The 24,935-nt window shown below is 42.1% G+C and overlaps 1 protein-coding gene across 5 annotated transcripts in view; it reads left to right on the forward strand.

Moving 5' to 3' along the window:
- The window catches only part of LOC128826379 (butyrophilin subfamily 3 member A3-like), a 97,649-nt gene extending 73,271 nt beyond the window's left edge, over positions 1–24,378 (forward strand). For all 5 annotated transcript variants that reach the window (XM_054009632.1, XM_054009629.1, XM_054009630.1 and 2 more), the window contains 6 exons: positions 10,285–10,305; positions 13,493–13,513; positions 16,809–16,829; positions 18,336–18,356; positions 21,682–21,708; positions 23,241–24,378. In XM_054009632.1, the coding sequence (XP_053865607.1) occupies positions 10,285–10,305; positions 13,493–13,513; positions 16,809–16,829; positions 18,336–18,356; positions 21,682–21,708; positions 23,241–23,770 (641 nt within the window). In that variant the 3' untranslated portion in view covers positions 23,771–24,378. The remainder of the gene's footprint in view (positions 1–10,284; positions 10,306–13,492; positions 13,514–16,808; positions 16,830–18,335; positions 18,357–21,681; positions 21,709–23,240) is intronic.
- Positions 24,379–24,935: the final 557 nt, after the last annotated feature.

Below are 24,935 nucleotides of genomic sequence, written 5' to 3' on the forward strand. Positions count from 1 at the left end.
GGGACATATATTGAGGAGATATATATACACATACAGAGAGCATGAAAAGGTGGTAGTTGTCTTACCAACTCTGAGAAGCCAATTAACTAAGAGAAAAAAACTTTTGATGTGATAATCAAGATAGCCCAGTACAGACAGTTTGATAAGAAGCATGAGAATACTTACATGGAGAGATAGATTCAATGTACATGGCAGAGGGACATTGCTGGCACATAATGGCATATATCACATTGGTAGATGTGCAGGTGAACGAGCCCCTGATGGCATGGCTGATGTGATTAGGTCCTATGATGATGCCACTTGAATAGATATGTGGACAGAGTTGGCATTGGGCTTTGTTGCAAGGATAGGTTCCTGGGTCAGTGTTTTTGTTCAGTGGTGTGTAGTTGCTGCTGAGTATTTGCTTCAGGTTGGGGAGCTGTCTGTAAGCGAGGACAGGTCTGTAAGCGAGGACAGCAACCACACGATGGATATATGCTATCATGTGCCAGCAGTGCCCCTCTGCCATGTACATTGGCCAAACCGGACAGTCTCTACACAAAAGAATAAATGGACACAAATCTGACATCAGGAATCATAACATTCAAAAACCAGTAGGAGAACACTTTAACCTGTCTGGTCATTCAATAACAGACCTGAGGGTGGCAATTTTGTAACAGAAAAGCTTTAAAAACAGACTCTAACGAGAAACTGCTGAATTTGAATTGATATGCAAACTAGATACAATCAACTTAGGCTTGAATAGAGACTGGGAATAGCTGAGCCATTACAAACATTGAATCTATCTCCCCATATAAGTATTCTCACACTTCTTATCAAACTGTCTATATTGGGCTATCCTGATTATCACTTCAAAAGTTTTTTCTCTTACTTAATTGGCCTCTCACAGTTGGTAAGACAACTCCCACCTTTATATGCTCTCTGTATGTGTATATATATCTCCTCAATATATGTTCCATTCTACGCATCCGAAGAAGTGGGCTATAGCCCATGAAAGCTTATGCTCAAATAAATTTGTTAGTCTCTCGTATTGGCGGGTAGCAATCGATTTATCCGGGATCGATATATTGCGTCTCGTTAAAACGCGATATATCGATCCCCGAACGCGCTTACCGTCGACTCCGGAAAGCCACCAGAGCGAGCGGCGGTAGCGCAGTCGATGGGGGAGCCGTGGCCGTCAATCCCGCGCCATGTGGACCCCAGGTAATTCGATCCAAGATACTTCGACTTCAGCTATGCTATTCACATAGCTGAAGTTGTGTATCTTGGATCGATCTCCCCCCCCCAGTGTAGACCAGCCCTAAGGTGCCACAAGTACTCCTGTTCTTTTTGCAATACAGACTAACAAGGCTGCTACTCTGAAACCTGTCATTATCCATCAGATTTCTTTTAAAATACATAACTGAACTGCTGAGAGTTTCTCTCCCATCAAGTTGGTTTGTTGCTATAGAATATTTGTACTTATTTTCTCTCTTGCCTCAAATTGAAGGATTGATTTTTAAGTATCACTTTATCGTATACAGAGTCAATAATGCTGGACCTTCTTTTCCATTAACTTTCTCTTTGAGTGTATGCAGGAGGCTAACATAAGATATTTATGATGTTTACTTTTTCAGGATGTTATACTTTTTCATGATATGATGTGTGTTATTAATTTGACAAATCATTTTGTGGGGATAAAATATATATTTATTGTACATGTTGTGCACGACTGTGGGATAGTAACTTTATGAATTTCAACAAATGCTTTGTTTCATATTCTTGGCCATACTGTTGCTTCTTTCATGCTGCTCTCACTACACAAATTCTCCTCCCTCCCTCCTCCCCCCCCAAAAAAAAGAATCTCAGTACCAGGGGATTTTCCCTTCTACTGGGGAATATTTCTGTGGTGTACAGCCAGTATATATCTCTCCATTTCCCCCTCCTTCTTGCCCAGTGTAAAGGGGGTGGCCAGGAAGAATGGGGCACTGCTCGCCATTCATACTATCTGCCTTCTGAAATACCCATAGGATCTGTTGATAATGAGAACAATGTAGTGCATCCTTCAAGCTGCTCTATCCTCTAAAGTGGGAATATCTGACTGAAGAGCTAGCTCAAAATTGGAGGGAATGATGAAAGCAGAACTTGTCATCGCTCCTCCTCCCAAACCCCGAGTGTCCTTGAGCGTTCTTTAGCCAGTAGTTCAGATCTCTTTAATAACCTTCAACCCACGGATTAGTGCATTCTGGTAAGAGGTGGGAAATCCAAGTTCAAACCCCTAATCAACCTCTGGCATAGGGACAACTGGTTCTCCTACATCCTGGGTGAGTGCCATAACAACAGGCACTAGTTAGAGATGAGTTATGTACGTATGTAGGAGGATCTTGAGCTGAGAATGGCCACTGCATCCTCTGTCCATTTCTGAAGAAAAAAAAAATCTGTTTCAACCCACCTTATGTGCATTTCCACGGATTTTCCTGTGAGCTATTTGTTCATGTTCAAGGCAGGATGGAGTCCATTTGTGAATGCTTAAATATTGATTTTCTTTATCAGGAAAACTGCAAGAAAATAATCATAAGTATTGATTGGATTGGCTGCTGGCTTCCCCTTCTGCCCTCCAACCACCCAATGAAATAAAATAAATCAGCAGTTAAATAAATAAGGAAAAAAAACTAAGCAAAAACCTCTATAATGAAAGAAAATTATGATTTCTTTCCCTAACTTTGTATTTTCTGTGTTCAGAAATGGCTATTACTACCTAGGGAATCACATTTTTTGTTATACTTGCCCTTGATTTTACATCTCTACCTTCAAGGAACATGGGCCTGATTTTCAGAGTTTTTTAGCACTCCCAACTCCCAGTTAAGTCAACAGGATATACAGATTGTCTGGACACAAGGGGTCTCAAAAGTAGGCTCTGCAAATTAGTGGTCACTATTAAATATTTAACTTCAAGATGTGCAACAAAAAAAAGGGAATTCAGCTGAGACTCTGAGCAGACCTTTTCATTTTACTTAGCTTTAATATGTTTATTATTTTTTTCTACAAAACATGTTTCAACTTTGTCTCACATTCCAATGTTTTCTACATCTTTCCTTTTTAATATTGCTACCTATGTGTCATGTTCTCCCTCTCCCTCTCACTGTTTGAGTCCTCTCATTTCTCATCCAACAAGCTAATATAGCGATAAATGTAATGTAAAAATCCAGATGGAATCTATTATCAAGGCTATCTTTTCACTATTAAGTTTCTGTATTTATATGTATAAATCACCCACCCGTACCATGTGAAAACATTTGTGTCCTCTGTTTTGTCTCATACCTCAAACAGTTGCCTTAAGGTTGGATTTCATAATGCTGCAGTGCTAGTTACATTAAGTTAAATTTGGGTTTTGATCCTCTGACCCTATTAGCTGCTCTGTAACAGTATTCACACTCCACAGAAAAGTGTTAGCCACTTTCAGCTGAATTTTGTATCCTGGCTGATTTGATTCCAACCTTTGTGATGTCCAGGAGAAATAGGAAAGTTAGGACTGGTTCTGAACAATTTCACTCACACTGAAGCAGGGTCTGTGTATAACGAAGAGCCATGGATGTATTCATCTCACTGTCCTTCAAGAAATCGGCCTTTATTCAGACAGCCCATACAAGCCAGAAAGCAGGTTGGTGTATGCAGTTATTTCTTCTGCTCGAAGTAATGCTCTAAAAGAAGCAGTGTAGACAAGGAGGCAGAGGTGGAGACTCAGGCTCGTCACCGAAGTACAACACCATCCAACCCTCTGCACAGGTACTTGGGTAGATAGCCCAAGCCCCTGCCACTGACCACTGCCACCACACTGCTTTTCTGTACCTCATCCTCGAGCACAGCTATTGTGTGTAAAGCACCAAAGCTGGGAATCACACCTCCCAGCTGCTGTGTAGAAGTACCCAGAGTGTCACAAAGGTAGTGGAGCTGGGCAGGGAATCTCTCCATTACATTACATTTGGATACTAGTTTGCATATTGAAACACTTGTATTATTTTGTAATATTTTTTACATTTTACAGAGGAGCTTGAGATAGAGAACTGTAGATTTACTCAGATTTTTGGGTTTAATGTTAATCAGATTGATCACACATTTCTTTTAAACCCCATAACAGAACTGTTGATGACTCTCTTTCACAGCAAGTTGGTTTGCTATCTTATAATATTTGTATTTAATTTTTCTCTAGTCTAAAATTGAAGGACTGATTTTAAATATCACCTTACAGTAAAGACATTCAATAATGCCGTGCCTTCTCTTCCACTAATTTTCTCTTTGAGTGTATGCAAGAGGCTAGCATAAGATATTCGTGGTGTTTATTTTTTCATGATAAAATTTCTTTTCATAAGATGGTGTGGGTTATTAATTTGGGAAATCGTTTTGAGAAGATACAAATTCTATCTATTTTAAATGCTCTGTACTACTAGGAATTTCTCTATGAATTTCAACAAATGCTTTATTTCATATTCTCAGCCACACTGCAGCTTTTTCATGCTGCTCTCACTACACAAATTACTCTTCCGCCCCTCAGAAAATGAATCTGAGCACTAGGGGATTGCCCTTGCACTGGGGAATCTTTGTATGGTGCACAGCTGCTATACATGCTCCTATATCGCCCTCCTTCTGGTCCAGTGCAAGGAAGTGGCTAGCAGTAAGGAAGCATGCCTTGGCATCCATACTACTTGCCTTCTGCAATGTCTATGGGATCTGTTGTTAACCCAGAACAGTTTAGAGCATCCTTCAGGATGCTGTATTCCACAGAGTGGGAACATCCCACTCCTGAGCCAGCTTGAAATTGTAGAATATGATGGAAACAGAACCTTATATTACTTCACCTCCAAATCCCCACCCCTAGCTTCATTGAGTGTTCTTTAGCCACAGCTCTGGACTTCCCATATAACCTTTAGCTCAGTGGTTAGGGCACTGAGGTGGGAAAATTAAGTTCAAATCCCTGCTCAACTTTAGGCAGAGAGTGAGAACTGGGTCTCCCACATTCTGGTGAGTGCCATAACCACTGGCATTGGTTAGAGATGGCTTCTGTGTATATGTAGCAGGATCTTTGACTGAGAACAGCAGTTGCATACTTTGTTCATTTTTCAAGTATGGAATAATATTGTTCTGACAGACCCTGAATGCATCTGCACTGATTTTCCTAGGAGCTATTTGTGCTTCTCCAAAGGAGAGTTTAGCCTGTTTTGTGAATGCTTAAATATTCATGTTCTTTTTCAGAAAAACAGCAAGAATTTTCTAAGTATTTATAGGATTGTCTAGGAGTTTCAAAAAAATAAAACAAAATTAATAAAAAATATAAAATAAATAAAAACAAAATACCTCTATAATGGAAAAAAAATGTTATTTCTTGAACTTTGTCTTCCCCTGCCTCCCTTTCAGCTCAGAAATGTCTCATACTGCCCAGGGATCACATTCTTTGTTATACTTTGCAATGATTTTGCATGTCCAACTTCAGAGACCTTGGGCCTGATTTTCAAAGCTGCTGAGCTCCCACAACTCCAAATAAAGTCAACAGGAGACTCAGGTTCTGTGGAGACATATGTAGACAGTGACAATCAGTGGCCTGTATTGAAAATTTAAGTCCCAGTTGTACAACAGCAAAAGGGAGCTCAGCTTCAGCTTTGAATAGACCTTTCCATTTTACTTAGTTTTTATAATTCTGTCATTTTTCCTAAACAAAACCATTTTTTCTCTTTTCTCACATTCCAATGTTTTCATCATCTTTTCCTTTCTACCTTTCCGCCCAGATGCCAAGTTCTCTCTCTCTCTCTGTCTCTTTTTTAGTCCTTTCATTACTCATCACATGAGATCAAATAATGCTGAATGCAATGCAATAGAATTGGTTTTCAAGGTATTCTTTTCCTTATTAAGATATTATATGTATGTATATCTCCCTGCCATCCCAGGTAGAATCCTTGATGCACTTTGTTTGGTGTCATGCTTCAAACACTTACCTTAGGATAGGTCTACACTTAAAATGTAGCTGTGCCACTGCAGAAGCCATAAAAACAACAAGGAGTCTGGTGGCACCTTAAAGACTAACAGATTTATTTGGGCATAAGCTTTCGTGGGTAAAAACCTCACTTCTTCAGATGCATAGAGTGAAAGTTACAGATGCAGGCATTATATACTGACACATGGAGAGAAGGGAGTTACTTTGCAAGTGGAGAACCAGTGTTGAAAGGGCCAATTCAATCAGGGTGGATGTAGTCCACTCCCAATAATAGATGAGGAGGTTCAATTCCAGGAGAGGAAAAGCTGCTTCTGTAATGAGCCAGCCACTCCCAGTCCCTATTCAAGCCCAGATTAATGGTGTTAAATTTGCAAATGAATTTTAGTTCTGCTGTTTCTCTTTGAAGTCTGTTTCTGAAGTTTTTTTGTTCAATGATAGTGACTTTTAAATCTGTAATAGAATGACCAGGGAGATTGAAGTGTTCACTTACTGGCTTTTGTATGTTACCATTCCTGATGTCTGATTTGTGTCCATTTATTCTTTTGCGGAGGGACTGTCCGGTTTGGCCAATGTACATGGCAGAGGGGCATTGCTGGCATATGACAGCATATATAATATTAGTAGATGTGCAGGTGAATGAGCTCTTGATGGTATGGCTGAGGTGGTTGGGTCCTCTGATGGTGTCACCAGAGTAGATATGGGGACAGAGTAGGCAACAAGGTTTGCTACATGGATTGGTTCCTGGGTTGGTGTTTCTGTGCTGTGGTGTGTAGTTGCTGGAGAGTATTTGCTTCAGGTTGGGGGGTTGTCTGTAACCGAGGACTGGCCTGCCTCCCAAGGTCTGTGAGAGTGAGGGATCATTTTCCAGGATAGGTTGTAGATCGTGGGTAATGCACTGGAGAGGTTTTAGCTGGGGGCTGTATGTGATGGCCAGTGGTGTTCTGTTATTGTCCTTGTTGGGCCTGTCCTGTAGTAGGTGATTTCTGGGTACCCGTCTTGCTCTGTCAATCTGTTTCCTCACTTCCCCAGGTGGGTATTGTAGTTTTAAGAATGCTTGATAAAGATCTTGTAGGTGTTTGTCTCTGTCTGAGGGGTTGGAGCAAATTCGGTTGTATCTTAGGGCTTGGCTGTAGACAATGGATCGTGTGATGTGTCTTGGATGGAAGCTGGAGGCATGTAGGTATATATAGCGGTCAGTAGGTTTCCTGTATAGGGTGGTGGTTATGTGACCATCACTTATTTGCACTGTAGTGTCCAGGAAGTGGATCTCTTGTGTGGACTGGTCCAGGCTGAGGTTCATGGTGGGGTGGAAATTGTTGAAGTCCAGGTGGAATTCTTCAAGGACCTCCTTTCCGTGGGTCCATATGATGAAGATGTCATCACGGTAGCGCAAGTAGAGGAGGGGCACTAGGGGATGAGAGCTGAGGAAGTGTTGTTCTAAGTCAGCCATAAAAATGTTTTCATACTGTGGGGCCATGTGGGTACCCATAGCAGTGCCACTGACTTGAAAGTATAAGTTGTTCCCAAATCTGAAGTGGTTGTGGGTGAGGACAAAGAAACAATGCTCAGCCACCAGGCATGCTGTGGCCTCATCAGGGATACTGTTCCTGACAGCTTGTCGTCCATCCTCATGTGGAATATTGGTGTAAAGTGCTTCTACATCCATGGTGGCCAGGATTGGTGCACCAATGCATTGTAGTTTCCTCAGGAAGTTGGTGGTGTCTCAAAGATACCTGGGAGTGCTGGTAGCGTAGGGTCTGAGGAGAGAGTCCAAATAGCCAGATAATCCTGCTGTAAGAGTGCCCATGCCTGAGATGATGGGGCGTCCAGGGTTTCCGGGTTTATGGATTTTGGGTAGCAGATAGAATACCGCTGGTCGGGGTTCTGGGGGGTGTGTCCATGTAGATTTGTTCCTGTACTGTAGCCGAGAATTTCTTGAGCAGATGGTGTAGTTTCTTATGGCAGAAGCTATATTGCACCACGCAGTGTGTACAGCACCTATCCCAATGGCAAGGATTCTTCCCTTGACATAGGTCATCCATCTCTCTAAGAGGCAGTAGTTGAGGGCTTGTCTACTCTTACATCGCTATAGCATTTAGTGAAGATATTACTACGCCAACAGGAGAACCTTCAGTGTAGGTACTCCATGTCCCCAAGACGCAGCAGGTATGTCAACGGCAGAAGTCCCCCCCCCCATCGACATAAAACTGTCTACACCAGGGGATAGGTTGGTATAATGGCTTCACTTAGGAGTGTGAATTTTTCATACCTCTAAGTGAAGTAGTTATGCAGAAATAATGTTCTAGTCTATACCAGGTCTTAATGTTAGATTTCACTGCTACAGAGTAAGTTACATCATGTTAAATTTGGGCTTTGAGCGTCTCAAACTTCATTTTTAGCTTCTCAGTAACCATATTCATGCTCCACAGAAAAGTTGTGTTAGTCACTTTCAGTTGAATTTTGAACAATGACTGCTTTGACTCTGACATTTTTTTTCTTGTCGCATAGTTGAGGAGAAATTGAGTAAGTTGGACTTGCTTTGTGAACAATTTCACTCACACAGGTGCAAATTCTGTTCAACTGCTGTATTCATCTCAATTCCCTTAAAAAAGTTAGCCTTCATTTGAATGGCTCACACTTTGGTGTCAGGAAAAAGATCTTGGAGTCATCAACAACAAGTCAGGAAAAAGATCTTGGAGTCATTGTGGATAGTTCTCTGAAAATGTCCACGCAGTGTGCAGAGGCGGTCAAAAAAGCAAACAGGATGTTAGGAATTATTAAAAAGGGGATAGAGAATAAGACTGAGAATATATTATTGCCTTTATATAAATCGATGGTACGCCCTCATCTCGAATACTGCGTACAGATGTGGTCTCCTCATCTCAAAAAAGATATACTGGCACTAGAAAAGGTTCAGAAAAGGGCAACTAAAATGATTAAGGGTTTGGAATGGGTCCCATATGAGGAGAGATTAAAGAGGCTAGGACTCTTCAGCTTAGAAAAGAGGAGACTAAGGGGGGATATGATAGAGGTATATAAAATCGTGAGTGATGTGGAGAAAGTGGATAAGGAAAAGTTATTTACTTATTCCCATAATACAAGAACTAGGGGTCATGAAATGAAATTAATAGGCAGCAGGTTTAAAACAAATAAAAGGAAGTTCTTCACGCAGGGCACAGTCAACTTGTGGAACTCCTTACCTGAGGAGGTTGTGAAGGCTAGGTCTATAACAGAGTTTAAAAGAGAACTGGATAAATTCATGGTGGTTAAGTCCATTAATGGCTATTAGCCAGGATGGGTAAGGAATGGTGTCCCTAGCCTCTGTCTGTCAGAGGGTGGAGAGAGATCACTTGATCATTGCCTATTAGGTTCACTCCCTCTGGGGCACCTGGCATTGGCCACTGTCGGTAGACAGGATACTGGGCTAGATGGACCTTTGGTCTGACCTGGTATTGCCTTTCTTATGTTCTTTTTTATTTTAAATAAATTAATGGAGATATCCTATTTCCTAGAATGGACCTTGAAAGGTCATTGAGTCCAGCCCCCTGCCCTCACTAGCAGGACCAAATACTGAGTTTACCCCAAATCCCTAAGTGGCCCTCTCAAGTATTGAACTTGTAACTCTGGGTTTAGCAGGCCAATGCTCAAACCACTAAGCTATCCCTACCCCCCTTTTCCTGTCACAAATTTAATGAAGGGGATTCATGCAGCTATTTAATTTTCTGTCACAAGTCAGTGTGCTAAAAATAGCAGTGTGGACAGAGTGGCACAAGCAGCAGGTTGGGCTAGCCATCTAAGCCCAATGCCGCCTGGCTCCCATGAACAGATAGCTTTAAATTAGGATGTGCATATTGAAAGACTTTGTATTCTTTTAAACCAAATTTTATTTTTATGTTTTTAGGCAAGGTTGAAAAACAGGACATTAGGTTTACTTTGAACTTTTAGTTTAGTTTTAACCAGACTGAGTACAAATTACCTAGAGATTGTTGATGTCACAATAGTTCCTTCGACAGACTGAGGGTCCAAGCCATTGTCAGTAAGGTGTCTGTGATAATGGGTGGCTGGGAGGAGAGCATTTGTAAACGGAAGTCAGTAGGGTGTGGGCTGGGTCTCCAATGTTATGAGTGTACAGTGTCGTTGTTTAGTCATGGAATGCAAGATTCTGAGCTGTTACTGAGTTTGGGTGATGTGTCAGGATTGTTGTGTAAAAAAGGGGATGAATGAGAAAAGCTGATGACTGGGGAAGACAGCTCCTTCAGTGAGGTAAGGTAATACCAGTTCATCCAATTTCTAATTGAAATTGCACTGTTCTTTTTCAGACCAACTCCAAAATGAACGTGGTAAGTTCTCTTTGATTTCTCAACTGCTAGTATCCTTCAGAGGAATGTTTTTAAATGAAAACAGATATTTCTTCTTTTCATTGCCTTTGCTCAATCCAAGGAGAGCAAATTACTCAGCAGATTTCTTTTTAAGCCCCTAACAGAACTATGATAACTTTCTCTCCCACCAAGTTGATTCATCATCCCAGAATATTTGTATTTATTTTCTCTCTAGTCTAAAATTGAAGGAATGATTTTCAGAATCACTGTATACTATGCACATTCAATATTTCCATGCCTCCTCTTCTGTTCATTTTACCTTTGAGTGTATGTAGGAAGCTAGCATAAAATGTCTATTGTGTTAATTTTTTCATGATATTGTGTGTTAGAAATTGGGAAAATTATTTTGAGTAGATAAAATTATACCTATTTTAAATGTAGACACTGTTGTTGAACATTAGCTCTTTGAATGAAATAAAAGTCTTCTCACCACTGGGAAAGTCCCTCTGCCTCTCCTCTCGGTCACCTCCCGTTCATGCTGCCGCTGCTCTTCCTCATGCTTTCACTGTTCCTTACAGTCCTCTTGTTCCTTCTCATGGTCCTCCAGCTCTTTCAGTCTCATCTCCAATTCCATCTGTCTCAGATCCATGGGGAACCCCGTGAATATCCCCTGATGGCTGGGGATGTGGGTCTTAGCAACACCCGGCTGTCTCTCCAACTTCTCCCAGACCCTTTTGCAGCCCCATTTGGGTCAGGAACCTGCTTCTTAGAGTGATCCTCCTCCTCCAGCTGTGCATTATGCTTCACTTTGGTGAGCTTTCCAATGCATAACCCTCTCCCTCTGCTCAAGTCTACAATGTCCTTCTTAAGGACATCATTTTCCGCTGTTCCCTCTAATTTGCCTTACTGCTCCCAGTCACTTACTGCAGGATGCTCCTGATGCCCTCAACAGCCAACCGTCCAACAGGTGCTCATCCCAATGCTAACAACAGCTGTCAAAGTCACAATCAGTGCTCTGAAACTGCTCTGAATGAAGTCAGTCAGGACTCCAGTGGAGTGTGTCTCCCCTCAGGGCACACTAGAAGTTACCCTCTTTATATCACTCATCACCATGTATTCTTTAACAGGTTTCCACACCCCATTTACGGTTTATGTCCCACCCTCGGTTTCCATTTTCAGTCATGTACAGGTTTGGCACTGTTGGCCATTTTGAAAAATATATATATTTTTTTAAATTTCTGGACGGGGGAATGTTGTGCGCTTGTGTTTTGACATGTTTGGCTGGGTTTTGTGAGAGAACTTAAAGAAAAGGAGTTTTAAAAAAAGAAAGATTTTTGGTTAGGTTTAGTAAGGCGAGAGATAAAAAGTTTAAAAGAGTGAAAAGAGTTATTAAATAAAAAAGGAGCATTTAAAAAAGTTATTTTGAAATACTAAAAGAGAAAAATCCTTTTTTGTTAAAACTTAAAAGGCTTTTAAGAAAAATAAGAGTTATTTTGAAATAGAAGAGAAAAAATATCAAGGTAAAAAAAGAATTATTAGGTTAGGAGAAAGCACATGGCAGAAAACAGGAGATTTAAAAATTAGCTAGAGCATCTGTGTTCAGTGACACATGGCTGTGTGAAAGAGGTACAGCATAGAAAACAGCAGCAAGAAAGAGAAAGATCCTTTTTTGTTAGTGAGACAGGTAAGGTATAGAAAACAGCAAGAGAGAGAAAGATCCTTTTTCATTAGTGAGCAGAATACATGATTAGTGAGAAAGGTAAAGTTTAGCAAGCGGCAGCAAGAGCCAAGCAGCAAGCTTATCCAGCGCCTGTCCCTAGGGAAATGATAACTATATTGGAGGCTGTGAGCCTCAGAAGCAAACCCTATGGGGCCAATCAGGAGCTGTTCAACTGCTCACCGGCCACCTCCTCTCTCCCCTCCCATCCCCAACCCTCAATGTAACTGACTCATTCTTATCCAAAAAGCAGCCCCCAATACCCTTTTCTGACAATTCTGTTCCAACTCACTCTGTATGCCTCTCCACTGGTATTCATAGGAGACATTTTTGCTTATATAATGGAGAGATTCGCCCCTATGGTGAATGCTTAGATATTGATTTTCTTTTTCAGAAAAATTGCAGGAAAAATGGGATTGTCTCGTGGTTTCCCACAAACAAATTAAATGAAATGAATAAAGTTATAAATAAACAAAATGAAAAAAAATGATAAAACCTCTCTAATGGAAAGCATATTATTTTTGTCCTTAGTGTTCTCCTTCCCTGATCTTTCAGCCGACAAATGTCTCTTATTGCCTGGGGATCCCATTTTTTGTAATACTTGCCATTGATTTTGCACCTCCACCTTCGAAGAGCATGGGCCTGATTTTCAGAGTTGTTGAGCACACCCAGCTCCCAATTAAGTCAACAGGAGACACTAGTTCTCTGCATAGGCCACTGGTAACTGCAGAGAGTGATGGGGGAGGGGCGAACAATGGCAACTCCGTCCCTCACCACCACAACCACTGTAAACTTCCTGGTGACTGCCAAGGCACCCCCAGCAACATTCTGTTCGCCCATGTTGCCCACAATAGGGAAAATGGTGTCCTGGGCAAACTTCTATTTTGGCGCTCTGGCCACCGCTGCCTCTCTTGGTTCCCCACATTGCACCTACCTCCCACTGCCTCCTCCAGATCCCCACCCATCACGCTGTCCCCCACTACCTCCGCTAGTCATCCCCTCATCCCCCCTGCATCCCACTCCATCCCACAGTCCCAACCCATCACCCAATTGGCCCTGGCTCCCAACTGCCTCCGCAGGCTCCCCATCCACTCCCTCCATCATCCCTGGGCCCCACTGCTTCCCCCAGCCCGCAACTCTACTGTTGCCCCTGAAAATCAGGCCATGTCTACAATACCAGCTGTGAGTTCAAGTCATTGTCAATAAAGTGCCTGTGATAATGGGTGGCTGGGAGATGGGTATTTATAAACAGGAGTCAGTGGGGTGGTTCTCCAGTTTTATGTGAGCCCAGGGCCTCTCCTTTGTTAAGTTCTCGAACATATGATGCTGAGCTGTTACTAGATCTGGCCAATGGATCAGGTGTGGTTTGTAGGAAAGTGGATGAATGAGAAAAATGGCATCCTATGATTGTTAAGCTCTGCAGCTCCTTGAGTAAGCTGATGTAATAAGTGTTCACTAATTGGTAATTGAAATCACAATGTTCTTTTGCAGACCATCTCAAGAGCGAAAACAGTAAGTTCTCTTTGATTTCACAACTGGATTTCCCTTCAGAAGAATGTTCTGAAATAAGAAAAGAGATCCTTTATTTCATTTCCTATCCTGGGAGAGTTCTTTAACCATTAGGTTTTTAAAAAATCCATAACAGAACTGTTGAGGACTTCCTTTCACAGAAGGTTACTTAATTAGCCTAGAACTTTTGTATATGCTGACATTTCCTCCTCCTTCTGGCCCTGGATAAGGGGCGTGGCCAGGGAAAAGGGGACACCGCTCAATTCCTACTACCTCCTATCTGCAGTACCTATGGGATCTGTTGGTAATGAGAATAGTTTAAAGCATCCTTCAGGTTGCTGTTTCCTGCTAGGTGGAAACATCTCAATGAAGAGCCAGCTCAAAATGGGAGGGAAAGACGACAGCAGAATCTTTGCTCCCTCCTCCTTCACACCCTACCCTGAGCATCCTTGAGTGGTCTTTAGCCACAAAACATTTTAACACTTTATCTCACATTGTAATGTTTTCAACGTCTTTCCCCTTTAATCTTGCTATCTATCTCCCTGTCTCTGTTTTAGTCCTCTCATCCTATGAGATAATATAATGATGTAACAGTGTAACAGTCGAGATAGAATTATTTTGAAGGCTTTTTTTCATTATCTATCTATCCATCTATCTATCTATTGTGACAAAGTTCTGTCCTTGACTCCGTGGGTCTTGCGTTTCCTGACGGATTTTGCTAGCCTCAGAGGCTCACTGTGACCCTCCGCCTAGCCCGTCTCTCTCTAGAGGCAAGGGTCACAGTCTACTGAGCCATTTTCATCATAAACTTTTGTTCATTATCTATCTATCTATCTATCTATCCCATACACCTTATCTATCTATCTATCTATCTATCTATCTATCTATCTATCTATCTATCTCACCCTCGCATACCATGTCAGGCTATTGATGCACTTTGTCCTGTTTCATACCTCAATTTTTCTCCTAACGTTGGCTTTCATAGTGCTGAAGGGCAAGTTACAGCAAATTAAATTTGGGCTTTGATCTTCTTATATTTACACTCCACAGAAAATTGTCCTTAGTCACTTTCAGCTGAATTTTGTAAATGACTGATTTTATTGTAATATTTTTGATCTCCAGGAGAAAATGAGAATTCTAGGATAGGTTTGTGAACAGTGCCATTCACACAGAAGTAGGCTCTGTTTGAAACAAAGAGCCATCACTGTGTTCATCTCACTGTCCTTCAAAAAAATCAGTTTTTATTCAAATGGTGAACACACCCAGCAAGTTTATTTCAGCATAAGCTTTCGTGGGCTGCAGCTCACTACTTCAGATACAGATTACCATGGCTGCTGCTTTGACACCCAGCAAGGGGATTCACGTATTTAGTTATTTTTCTTGCTCGAAGTAGTGCGCTAAGAATAGCAGTGTTGACCCAGTGCCAGAGGTGGAGGTTCTGGCTCCCCACCCAAATCCACCTCTACCCGAAGCCCTGGGTACTTACTTGGTCAGTTAGCCCAAGCCTATGTCAGTGACTGCTGCCACCATACTGCAATGTTTAAGCAGAAGCTCGAGAAGTGCTGTTGTGTATACAGGTTTCAGAGTAGCAGCCGTGTTAGTCTGTATCCGCAAAAAGAACAGGAGTACTTGTGGCACCATAGAGACTAACAAATTTATTAGAGCATAAGCTTTCGTGGGCTACAGCCCACTTCTTCGGATGCATATAGAGTGGAACATATATTGAGGAGATATATATACACACATACAGAGAGCATGAACAGGTGGGAGTTGTCTTACCAACTCTGAGAGGCCAATTAAGTAAGAGAAAAAAACTTTTGAAGTGATAATCAAGATAGCTCAGTACAGATAGTTTGATAAGAAGTGTGAGAATACTATCTTACAACAGAAAAACTTCAAAAACAGACTTCAATGAGAGACTGCTGAGCTGGAATTGATATGCAAACTAGATACAATCAACTCAGGATTGAATAAGGACTGGGAATGGCTGACCCATTACAAACATTGAATCTATCTCCCCTTGTAAGTATTCTCACACTTCTTATCTCCTCAATATATGTTCCACTCTATATTCATCTGAAGAAGTGGGCTGTAGCCCACAAAAGCTTATGCTCTAATAAATTTGTTAGTCTCTATGGTGCCACAAGTACTCCTGTTCTTGTTGTGTATACAGACACTCAAGCTGAGAATTGCATCTCCCAGCTGCTGTGTGCACATGCCCTGGATGTCACAAAGAAAGTTTATGAAATGAAAAAAAAATAGATAAAACCTCTGTAATGTAAAGCATATTATTTTTGACCTTAGTGTTCTCCCTCCCTGCTCTTTCAGCCGACAAATATCTCTTAGTGCCTGGGGATCCTATTTTTTGTTATACTTGCCATTGATTTTGCACCTTCACCTTTCAAGAGAGTGGGCCTCATTTTCAGAGTTATTGAGTGCATCCAGCTCCCAATTAAATCAGTAGAAGACACTGTTTATCTGCATAGGCGACTGGTAACTGCTGAAAGTGCGGGGGAGAGAGGCGAACAATGGCAACTCCCTCCCTTGCCACCACAGCCACTGTAAATTCCTGGTGATTGCCAAGGCACCTCCAGCAACACGCTTTTCGCCCATGTTGCCCACCGTTACGGCCGGCCCTGCCAGGGTCAGCCATAGGGAAAATGGGGCCCTGGGCAAACTTGTATTTTGGCGTTCTGGCCGCCGCTGACTCTCCTGGTCCCCCACATTGCTCCTGACCCCCACTGCCTCTTCCAGACCCCCACCCATCACCCTGTCCCCCATTACCTCCCCTAGTCATCCCCCCATCCACCCTGCATCCCACTCCATCCCACAGCCCCGACCCATCACCCAATTGGCCCTGGCCCCCAACTGCCTCCACAGGCTCCCCACCCACTCCTTCCATCACTCTGGGCCCCACTGCTTCCCCCAGCCACAACTCTGCTGTCACCCCTGAAAATCAGGCCATGTCTACACTACCAGACTGTGAATTCAAGTCATTGTCAATAAAGTGCCTGTGATAATGGGTGGCTGGGAGATGGGTATTTATAAACAGGAGTCAGTGGGGTGTGGGGTGGTTCTCCAGTTTTATGCGAGCCCAGGGCCTCTCCTTTGTTCAGTTCTCGAACATAAGATGCTGAGCTGTTACTAGATCTGGCCAATGGATCAGGTGTGGTTTGTAGGAAAGTGGATGAATGAGAAGAATGGCAGCCGATGATTGTTAAGCTCTGCAGCTCCTTGAGTAAGTTGATGTAATATGTGTTCACCGATTGGTAACTGAAATCACAATGTTCTTTTGCAGGCCAACTCAAGAGTGAAAACAGTAAGTTCTCTTTGATTTCACAACTGGATTTCCCTTCAGAAGAATGTTCTTAAAAAAGAAAAAAGATCCTTCATTTCATTGTCTATCCTGGGAGAGTTCTTTAACCATTAGGCTTTTTAAAACCCTGTAACAGAACTGTTGAGGACTTCGTAGAAGGTTACTTAATTAGCCTAGAACTTTTGTACTTATTTTTTCCTTTGGTCTAAACTGATTTTAAGTGCCTTACACGAGGATGCATGTCTATGGTATACAGCCAATATATATGCTGCCATTTCCTCCTCCTTCTGGCCCTGGTTAACGGGCGTGGGCAGGAAAAAGGGGACATGGCTCTATTCCTACTACCTCCCATCTGCAGTACCCATGGGATCTGTTGGTAATGAGAATAGTTTAAAGCATCCTTCAGGCTGCTGTTTCCTGCAAGGTGGAAACATCTCAATGAAGAGCCAGCTCAAAATGGGAGGGAAAGACGACAGCAGAAGCTTTCTTCACACCCTACCCTGAGCATCCTTGAGTGGTCTTTAGCCACAAAACATTTTAACACTTTATCTCACATTGTAATGTTTTCAACGTCTTTCCCCTTTAATCTTGCTATCTATCTCCATCTCTGTTTTAGTCCTCACATCCTATGAGATAATATAATGATGAATGCAGTGTAACATTCGAGAGAGAATTATTTTAAGGCTTTTTTCATTATCTGTCTATCTATCTATCTCACCCTCGCATACCATGTCAGGCTATCGATGCACTTTGTCCTGTCTCAGACCTCAATTTTTCTCCTAACGTTGGCTTTCATAGTGCTGAAGGGCAAGTTACATCAAGTTAAATTTGGTCTTTGATCTTCTGACACCTCACTTTTAACTGCTCAGTAACTATATTTACATTCCACAGAAAAGTGTCCTTAGTCACTTTCAGCTGAATTTTGTAAATGACTGATTTTATTGTAATGTTTGTGATCTCCAGGAGAAAATGAGAATGCTAGGATAGGTTTGTGAACAGTGCCATTCACACAGAAGTAGGCTCTGTTTGAAACAAAGAGCCATCACTGTGTTCATTTCACTGTCCTTCAAAACAGTGAAGTTCATCTCACTGTTATTCAAATGGTGAACACCCAGCAAGGGGATTCATGTATTTAGTTATTTTTCTTGCTCGAAGTAGTGCACTAAGAATAGCAGTGTTGACACAGTGCCAGAGGTGGAGGTTCTGGATCCCCACCCAAGTCCACCTCTACCTGAAGCCCTGGGTATTTACTTGGTCAGTTAGCCCAAGCCTATGTCAGTGACTGCTGCCACCATAGTGTAATGTTTAAGCAGAAGCTCGAGAAGTGCTGTTGTGTTTACATACACTCAAGCTGAGAATTGCATCTTCCTGCTTCTGTGTAGACATGACCTGGATGTCACAAAGAAAGTTTAGCAGTGCAAATAATTTGTCCATTAGTGTAAATTAGGATGCTACAGTGCATATTACATACTTTAACACTCGTGTTTTAAATCTGTTTTCATTTCTCAGAGAAGCTACAGCACGAGAACGGTAGGTTAACTTTGATTTTTTTAGTTTAGTGTTAATCAGACTGATCGCAAATTGCTTTTATTTTGTTGGTATCAAAATAGTTCCTTAGAGAGCCTCATTGTTCAAGCCGTTGTCGATAAGGTGCCTGTGATACTGGGTGGCTGGGAGATGTGGATTTATAAACTGATTTTCACAGGAGCTATTTTTGTTTCTATAATGGAGAGTTTAGCCCCTGTGGTGAAAGCTTAAATATTGATTTTCTTTTTCAGTAAAATTGCAGGAAAAATGGGATTGTCTCGTGGTTTCACACACATAATTAAAGTGAAATGAATAAAGTTATACATACATAAAACAAAAAAAATTAGATAAAACCTCTACAATGGAAAGCATATTATTTTTGACCTTAGTGTTCTCCCTCCCTCCTCTAAAAGTTAGATGCTTCTGTAAGGGGACAGGGGGCACCTTACCAAAATGGGGTAGATTTGTAAGACTGGCCTCTCCCCATGACAGGAGAGGGGCCAAAAATGAGTTAGGATCCTGGGACTGATAGGGTCTCTGGCCAATCAGAGAGTTTCTGATCAGGGTCAATGGTCTGTAGCCAGTACCCCAAGTCAGTCTGATTCACCCAGCTGCCTTGTCGATCAGAGAGCCCAGCAAAGTACCGGTCTCCATGAGTTCTGGAGAAGGAGACAGTGAACACAGCTCCAGGGGAGAGGAGCTGGGGGTGGGGGCAGGGGGAGAAGAACTGTGTGAGAGACCCAGGGTAGCTGCGAAGTGACCCAGAAACACATGTGGGCACCAACACCGGGGCAGTTGTCACTGCAGAGAGCAGAAAACTGTCTCTGATGCTGGGGCAGACTCAGCCAGATCCATGGAGAGGAATGAACCTAGCACCAGAGGTGGGGCAGCAGGGAGGATTTGGGGGATCAGGGCCTCACTGTAAGGGAATGGGAGAGACATAGCCAGGGGGAGTTAGTGGGGCAGCAGAGAGGGCTGATCTGTGGGAGCCTATTAACTGCCCCTCATACTGTTCTGAGACCTGCAGTGCAGGGAGCTGTGACTTCCCAGAGCTGGGGGTTCCTGGCAGCCCTTGAGCCAGGGAGAGGCAATGAGTCCTGCAGAGTGATTGTAGCCGGGTCTGTGGAGGCTTGTCCGGTGCCATCCTGAGGCAAGGCCCAGAGAAAAGTGGCCCCAGCTTGCAGAAGGCCAGGGAGTCTGGGGCTCAGAGGAGGACTTGTGTTTCTTTTCTCTGTTTCTCTCCCTTTCAGTTGACCTTTGGTTACAGGGCGTAAGAGCAGACACTGTTGTGTTAATTTGTGTGGAACTCTGAGTGACACCATGTCAAGGCTAATTACCCACTCTGGCACTTTGAGTGTAGAAGGTGGGGGCCAACAAGGATTTTAAAAATTATTACTGGCCACTCCAGGCTTATATTAATCCCCCAAGGTTACAGCTTTTCTCTGACCTTGGATTGGTAGATGCTGCCACCACCCAGGTGCAGAACCTCTTTGAGAGCCCAGGAAGGTGCACTTAGGAATCCCTTCCCGTGGGGTACCCTCCAGCCTTTCACCCCACCTCTGGGGAAGAGATGAGAAAGAGAAAAAAAAGTAAATCAGCTGTTGCCACCAGCTTATTAAACAACATGTACACAAACATCTTAAGACACAAAAATCCAATCCTGTTCTTAAAAAAGGTGAATTTTATTTATTTTTTTTTTTTTTAAGAAAGAAAATACATCTGGAATCAGGCTATTGCTAGATTTTAAAAGAGCAACTACAAGGCTTAAGCACCAAGAATAGCTTTCTTGGGGTCCAGCTTAAAGGTTACAAGCAAAATAAAAGCACCTGGGATTAGCACAGAGGAATCCACAAGCCATAAAGAAATAAAAGGGATAAACCTAATTGCGTCTTCCTAGACATTTCCTGATCTACTTACATATCTGAGGTTTTTAATGAGTAGTTTCTAGGTATGATACTGATAATTTTTCATACCTGGCCCAAGCTTCTTACAGCATAGTTGCTGCCCTGTCCGCTTCTCCCCGGGTGAACAACAACAAACAGACAAAATGGGAGTTGTTTCAGTTTTCAAAAGTTCTAGCCTTCCCATTGGCTCTTTTGGCCAGATGCCCACTCAGTTCCTTTTACCTATGCATAGCAGTGAGACTTTTTAACCCTTTACAGGTAGAACAATTAGAGAACAGCTACTAAGAGGGATTTTATAGCTATTGGCTGACTGGGTGTCCATAAAAGGGAGCTACCTTCCTCCCCCGCTTCATTTATCACACACCATAACCCAGTGTGGGGCATTACCCCCATAGTGCCACCACCCTTCACGTTCTGGGGCTATCAAATCAAGGAGTCAAGTTTCACCACCCACACAAGAAATTGTTACTGTTGAAAATGTGTCATTTTGTATGTGTACATGCAGAGCAAACAGTTCAGTATGTTTCCAATCCTGGAGTAGGAAGTAGTGTAATGATTGTTTCAGTATACTGTATTTTACAATCTTTCAACTGCTTAGTATATTTTGAAAACTTCTAAAAAGTCCCCACACACCATTTTTAGGCTGTTTCATTTGATTTGGTGTTGTATGTATGTGCCCTTCTTAACAGTTTAGTTAAAGACAAAGCTTCTTCCCTAGTACCCTGCTGGTGTAACCTTGCTAGGTAGATCAGCGGGAAGGAAGTCCCCTGGAGTTACTAGTGTCCCACCACTTCCCACAGGCAGTGAACCACACCCAGGTTGTTCCTTTGGGTCATGCCAGGGGCAGAGAGAGATGGGCTGCTTCTAATCCCACCAGGATAATTTAGGGTGGAGAAGGTTCCCATTTTACAATAGTCCTGTCTCTAACCCCATTACCCTGTAGTGAAGAGCATTCAACACCCAAGTCATTTGTGGACCTGAATCCTAGCCGTTCTCTCATTTGGGGGTACAGCTGCACCCAAACCACCAAAAAACATAATTATAGTGGGGTCTGAATTGTTGTTAACAGAATGTCAGGTGGTGTGCATAAGGGGTGTGCATAAGGTGTGTCGGGGGGGAGGGGGGTGAGAGAGTTTGGTTTATATAAGAAAAAAATAAAACCATACCATGCCCCAAAAAGAACGGGTTACATGATGAGATGAGCTTAAGGTGCAAGACAGACAAAACAGTTCTTAGGCAGACCAAGACCTTGCTCAGGTTTTTAATCAGAGGAGTTCAGAAAAGGCCTTGTGCAGGCATGGTGTACTATGTCTGTCTGTCTGTGCATTCTGTGTATATTTTAACATCCTATTTTCAGAGCCAGGAATACCTTTAATATGAGCCCCATTTATTTTAATGTATGTTGTTTCTCCCTCTGATTTCAGAATGGAGAAAGGCTCGCAATAAAACAGGTAACAGAATTCACATTTATTCCAGCATTAAGAAATCATTGTGTGAATACAGCAACCAAACTAGAAATGTGCCAGAAAATGCTGTTATCCTGAGAACAAATCCTGAGAGTCATGCCCAGTTTTTACACAGTCTCTACTTAGGCAAAATTGTCATGTATAGCAGGATCTGATGCTGACCTCAAACCAATTTCACACCAGTGTAACTTCATGGATCTGTGTGAAGTCACTCCTAATTTGCACAGATGTGAGATCAGAATCAGCCCTCAGTGCGAGTTAGATCTGGGTAAGGAGTGAGGAAATGCTAAGTCAGGGCATCAGGATTTGGAGCAGGATAAAAGCACAGATGAGGTGATGGTGATGGTACTCTATTAATCACACTAAGGTGAGTAATGATCCCAGGAGTGATGAAGGTGGGTAGTAGTGGCCAGGAGTCAAATGTGTGGGATCATGATGGCATTTCATACTGATGAAGACAGTGGTGACATTATCTCTGGCAGTTGATTTGTGATTGTGGCTGATTATGGTGATGATGGAAAAAATGAATGTGACACTGAGTGATGATCATTAAGGGGATGGTGAAAGACACAGCGTGATTCATGGCAGATGAGCCTATGAGATAGTAATTTGCATTTTTACTGTAATTTTCTTCTGATCATTTCAAACTCTTTCCAAATCTTAATCCAGCCAGACCTATCCCTCACTGAGGTTGGTATTGTACACAGTTTACAAGAGACTGCTCAATATATTTGAACAGCCTCACTCAACAAGTCCGTGTCAAAGAGGGGAATAGAACTCAGGACTCCTGATGCTCAATCCCTTACTCTAGCTTCTAGACAAGACATTATTTTCATTACTAAGATAGCCCATTGAAATATTTATTGTTCAATAATTAAGTCAATAGGGAAGTACAGAGATACCACATAATAGATGCAATAATTTTCTTCTCTATGATCTGATTGTCTGTTTGGAGATTAATGTGTTTCCCAAGGCCCCAGTTCAGCATAATACTTAAACAAAGACTAAACTTTAAGCAAACATAAGGGTGGCACCTCCTTATCTGAGCACATCTACTGGATCAGGCCACAAAAGCAGGTTAGGCAGGGGAGCACTTTGTGAATCTTGCTGGGGCCTGAGTGTGAGTTAGGTGCCAAGCTGCTAGGCAATGTCAGGACTTGCTTTAGGCACCTTGGGCACTTTAATTGTGGAAACCTAGGTGCTTAGGGAATTTAGATACCTACAGAGTCAGGCAACCAATTTGTGAATGCCAATGGCACCTAAAGGTTGAACTTTTTTGCCTATATCCCCCTTGTGAATGCAACCAAATAATTCAGAATCACTTTCAGTTTTGTGTGAACCTCACATAATTCTCATAGATTTCAGTACAAGAAAAACATTGTCAAGCAGGCTTCAATCAGGCAAAACTCCCACCTGAGAAGGGAGTGCAGGATGGGGCCCACCCTGTAAACTTCCTCTTATCTCAGCTCAGACTGACATTAGACCAGTGCTTTTGAAAACCCAATCTCTCTTTGCAGATAACATCACTCTTGATGCAGGAACAGCCCACCCCAATCTCTCCATTGCTGGGGATAAGAAGAATTTTAAACATGAAGCCCAACCTCGGCAAGTTCCACCAAATCCACAGAGGTTCGATTCAACTGTCTGTGTGCTGGGCTCTGAAGGATTCTCCTCTGGAGAGCACTACTGGGAGGTGGATGTTGGGATCAGCACTGACTGGGATCTTGGTGTGGCCAGAAAATCCATACAGAGAAAAGGAAAACTGTCCTTGTCCCCTAAAGAGGGATTCTGGGCTCTGGGTCTGAGTGGGAGAGATTACTGGGCAAAAACTGATCCATGGACCCGGGTCATGGTGCAGAAAAAGCCCAAGAAAATTGGAGTTTACCTTAATTACCAAGAGAAGCAGATGACTTTTTTCAATGTAACTGACATGTCTGTGTTGTTCACATTTAAGGATTGTTCATTCTCAGGAGAAGTTTATCCATTCTTTAAAAATTCCCACAAAGAAACAATAATGAGAATTTCTTCAATTAAAGAAGAGGACTAAATTTAAAATGTCTGTTATGCTCAGTTTTGCTGACCAAACTAATCCCAAAGACCCCTGATGCATCATGGCACTCTTGACCAAACCGAACCAAAGTAAGAGAATGCTTCGCAGCCAGATGAAAGACAAAGTGGAAAACCATTGCCTGTGAAATTATAGTTACATGCATTGCTAATGCTACAGGGGTGGCTTCCCATGTAGCAGATGCAACTTTACTGGAATCCATAAAACTGAACTATCACAAACTGAGCTATTAACTAGGAATGAACTTTTTTTTATTACTAACTACTAGTCTATCTGGATAAGGCATATTAGTAGCCAAGAGTAAGGAAATAATATTGTATATTATACAGATGTATCTGTGCTAGACTGTATAACCAATCTTCAAGTCAGGTATAAATACAGGTGAGGGATGTGTCTTCAGAATGGGCTGGCAATGATTGACTTTTCCTTTCTGTATTATGCTGTGTAATCTTTGATTAATAATTTTTCTTAATAAATGTTGATGGAGCCTAGTTATTTGGCATCTCATATTATTAATTTATACTGAGCCTGTAACAATTTATACTGATGTATCTTTGTGTGTAAAATAAAAGAGGTTTGTGGTGCCATCTTATCTGTATGCTTTCCATAAAATGAGTGTCCAACCTCTTAGCAGTTACTGATATCTGCATACCATTTTAAGAACATGATGTTTCTGACACAGAATGTCAGGATTTTACTGAGGAAAATGCAGCACTGTTTCATACCATGAGGACAATTTGAAGCAGCATGCTTTTGCAGCAAAGCCACTGTTAGCAAAATCAGCATCTGTGAGACAGTGGATCAGAGATAAGAAGACTGCTTCTTCCCCCAATTTTTAATAAGTACAAGTGAAAGTTATATTAAATTTTGTAAAGGAATAAACACTTTAAAAGACATGCCTATATGAAGACAGAGCCCTTTACTTAACATTTTTGCGTGTGTTTAAAAAAAAATGAGCATGCAGAAACCCCCCTGAGTTAAAACCACAGAACCTTAGTTACAGCTAGTTTATATTCCCCTCATTCTGTAATCCAGTGGATCAGAGAGAAGTTTATTTTCCTCCCCACTTTTTAACAAATCCATGTGAAAGTTATAGTTAGCAAAAACAGTGTCTGTGAGGCAGTGGATAAGAGATAAGAAGGCT

Source organism: Malaclemys terrapin, chromosome 20 (genome assembly GCF_027887155.1).
Source record: "Malaclemys terrapin pileata isolate rMalTer1 chromosome 20, rMalTer1.hap1, whole genome shotgun sequence".
Lineage (NCBI taxonomy): Eukaryota > Metazoa > Chordata > Testudines > Emydidae > Malaclemys > Malaclemys terrapin.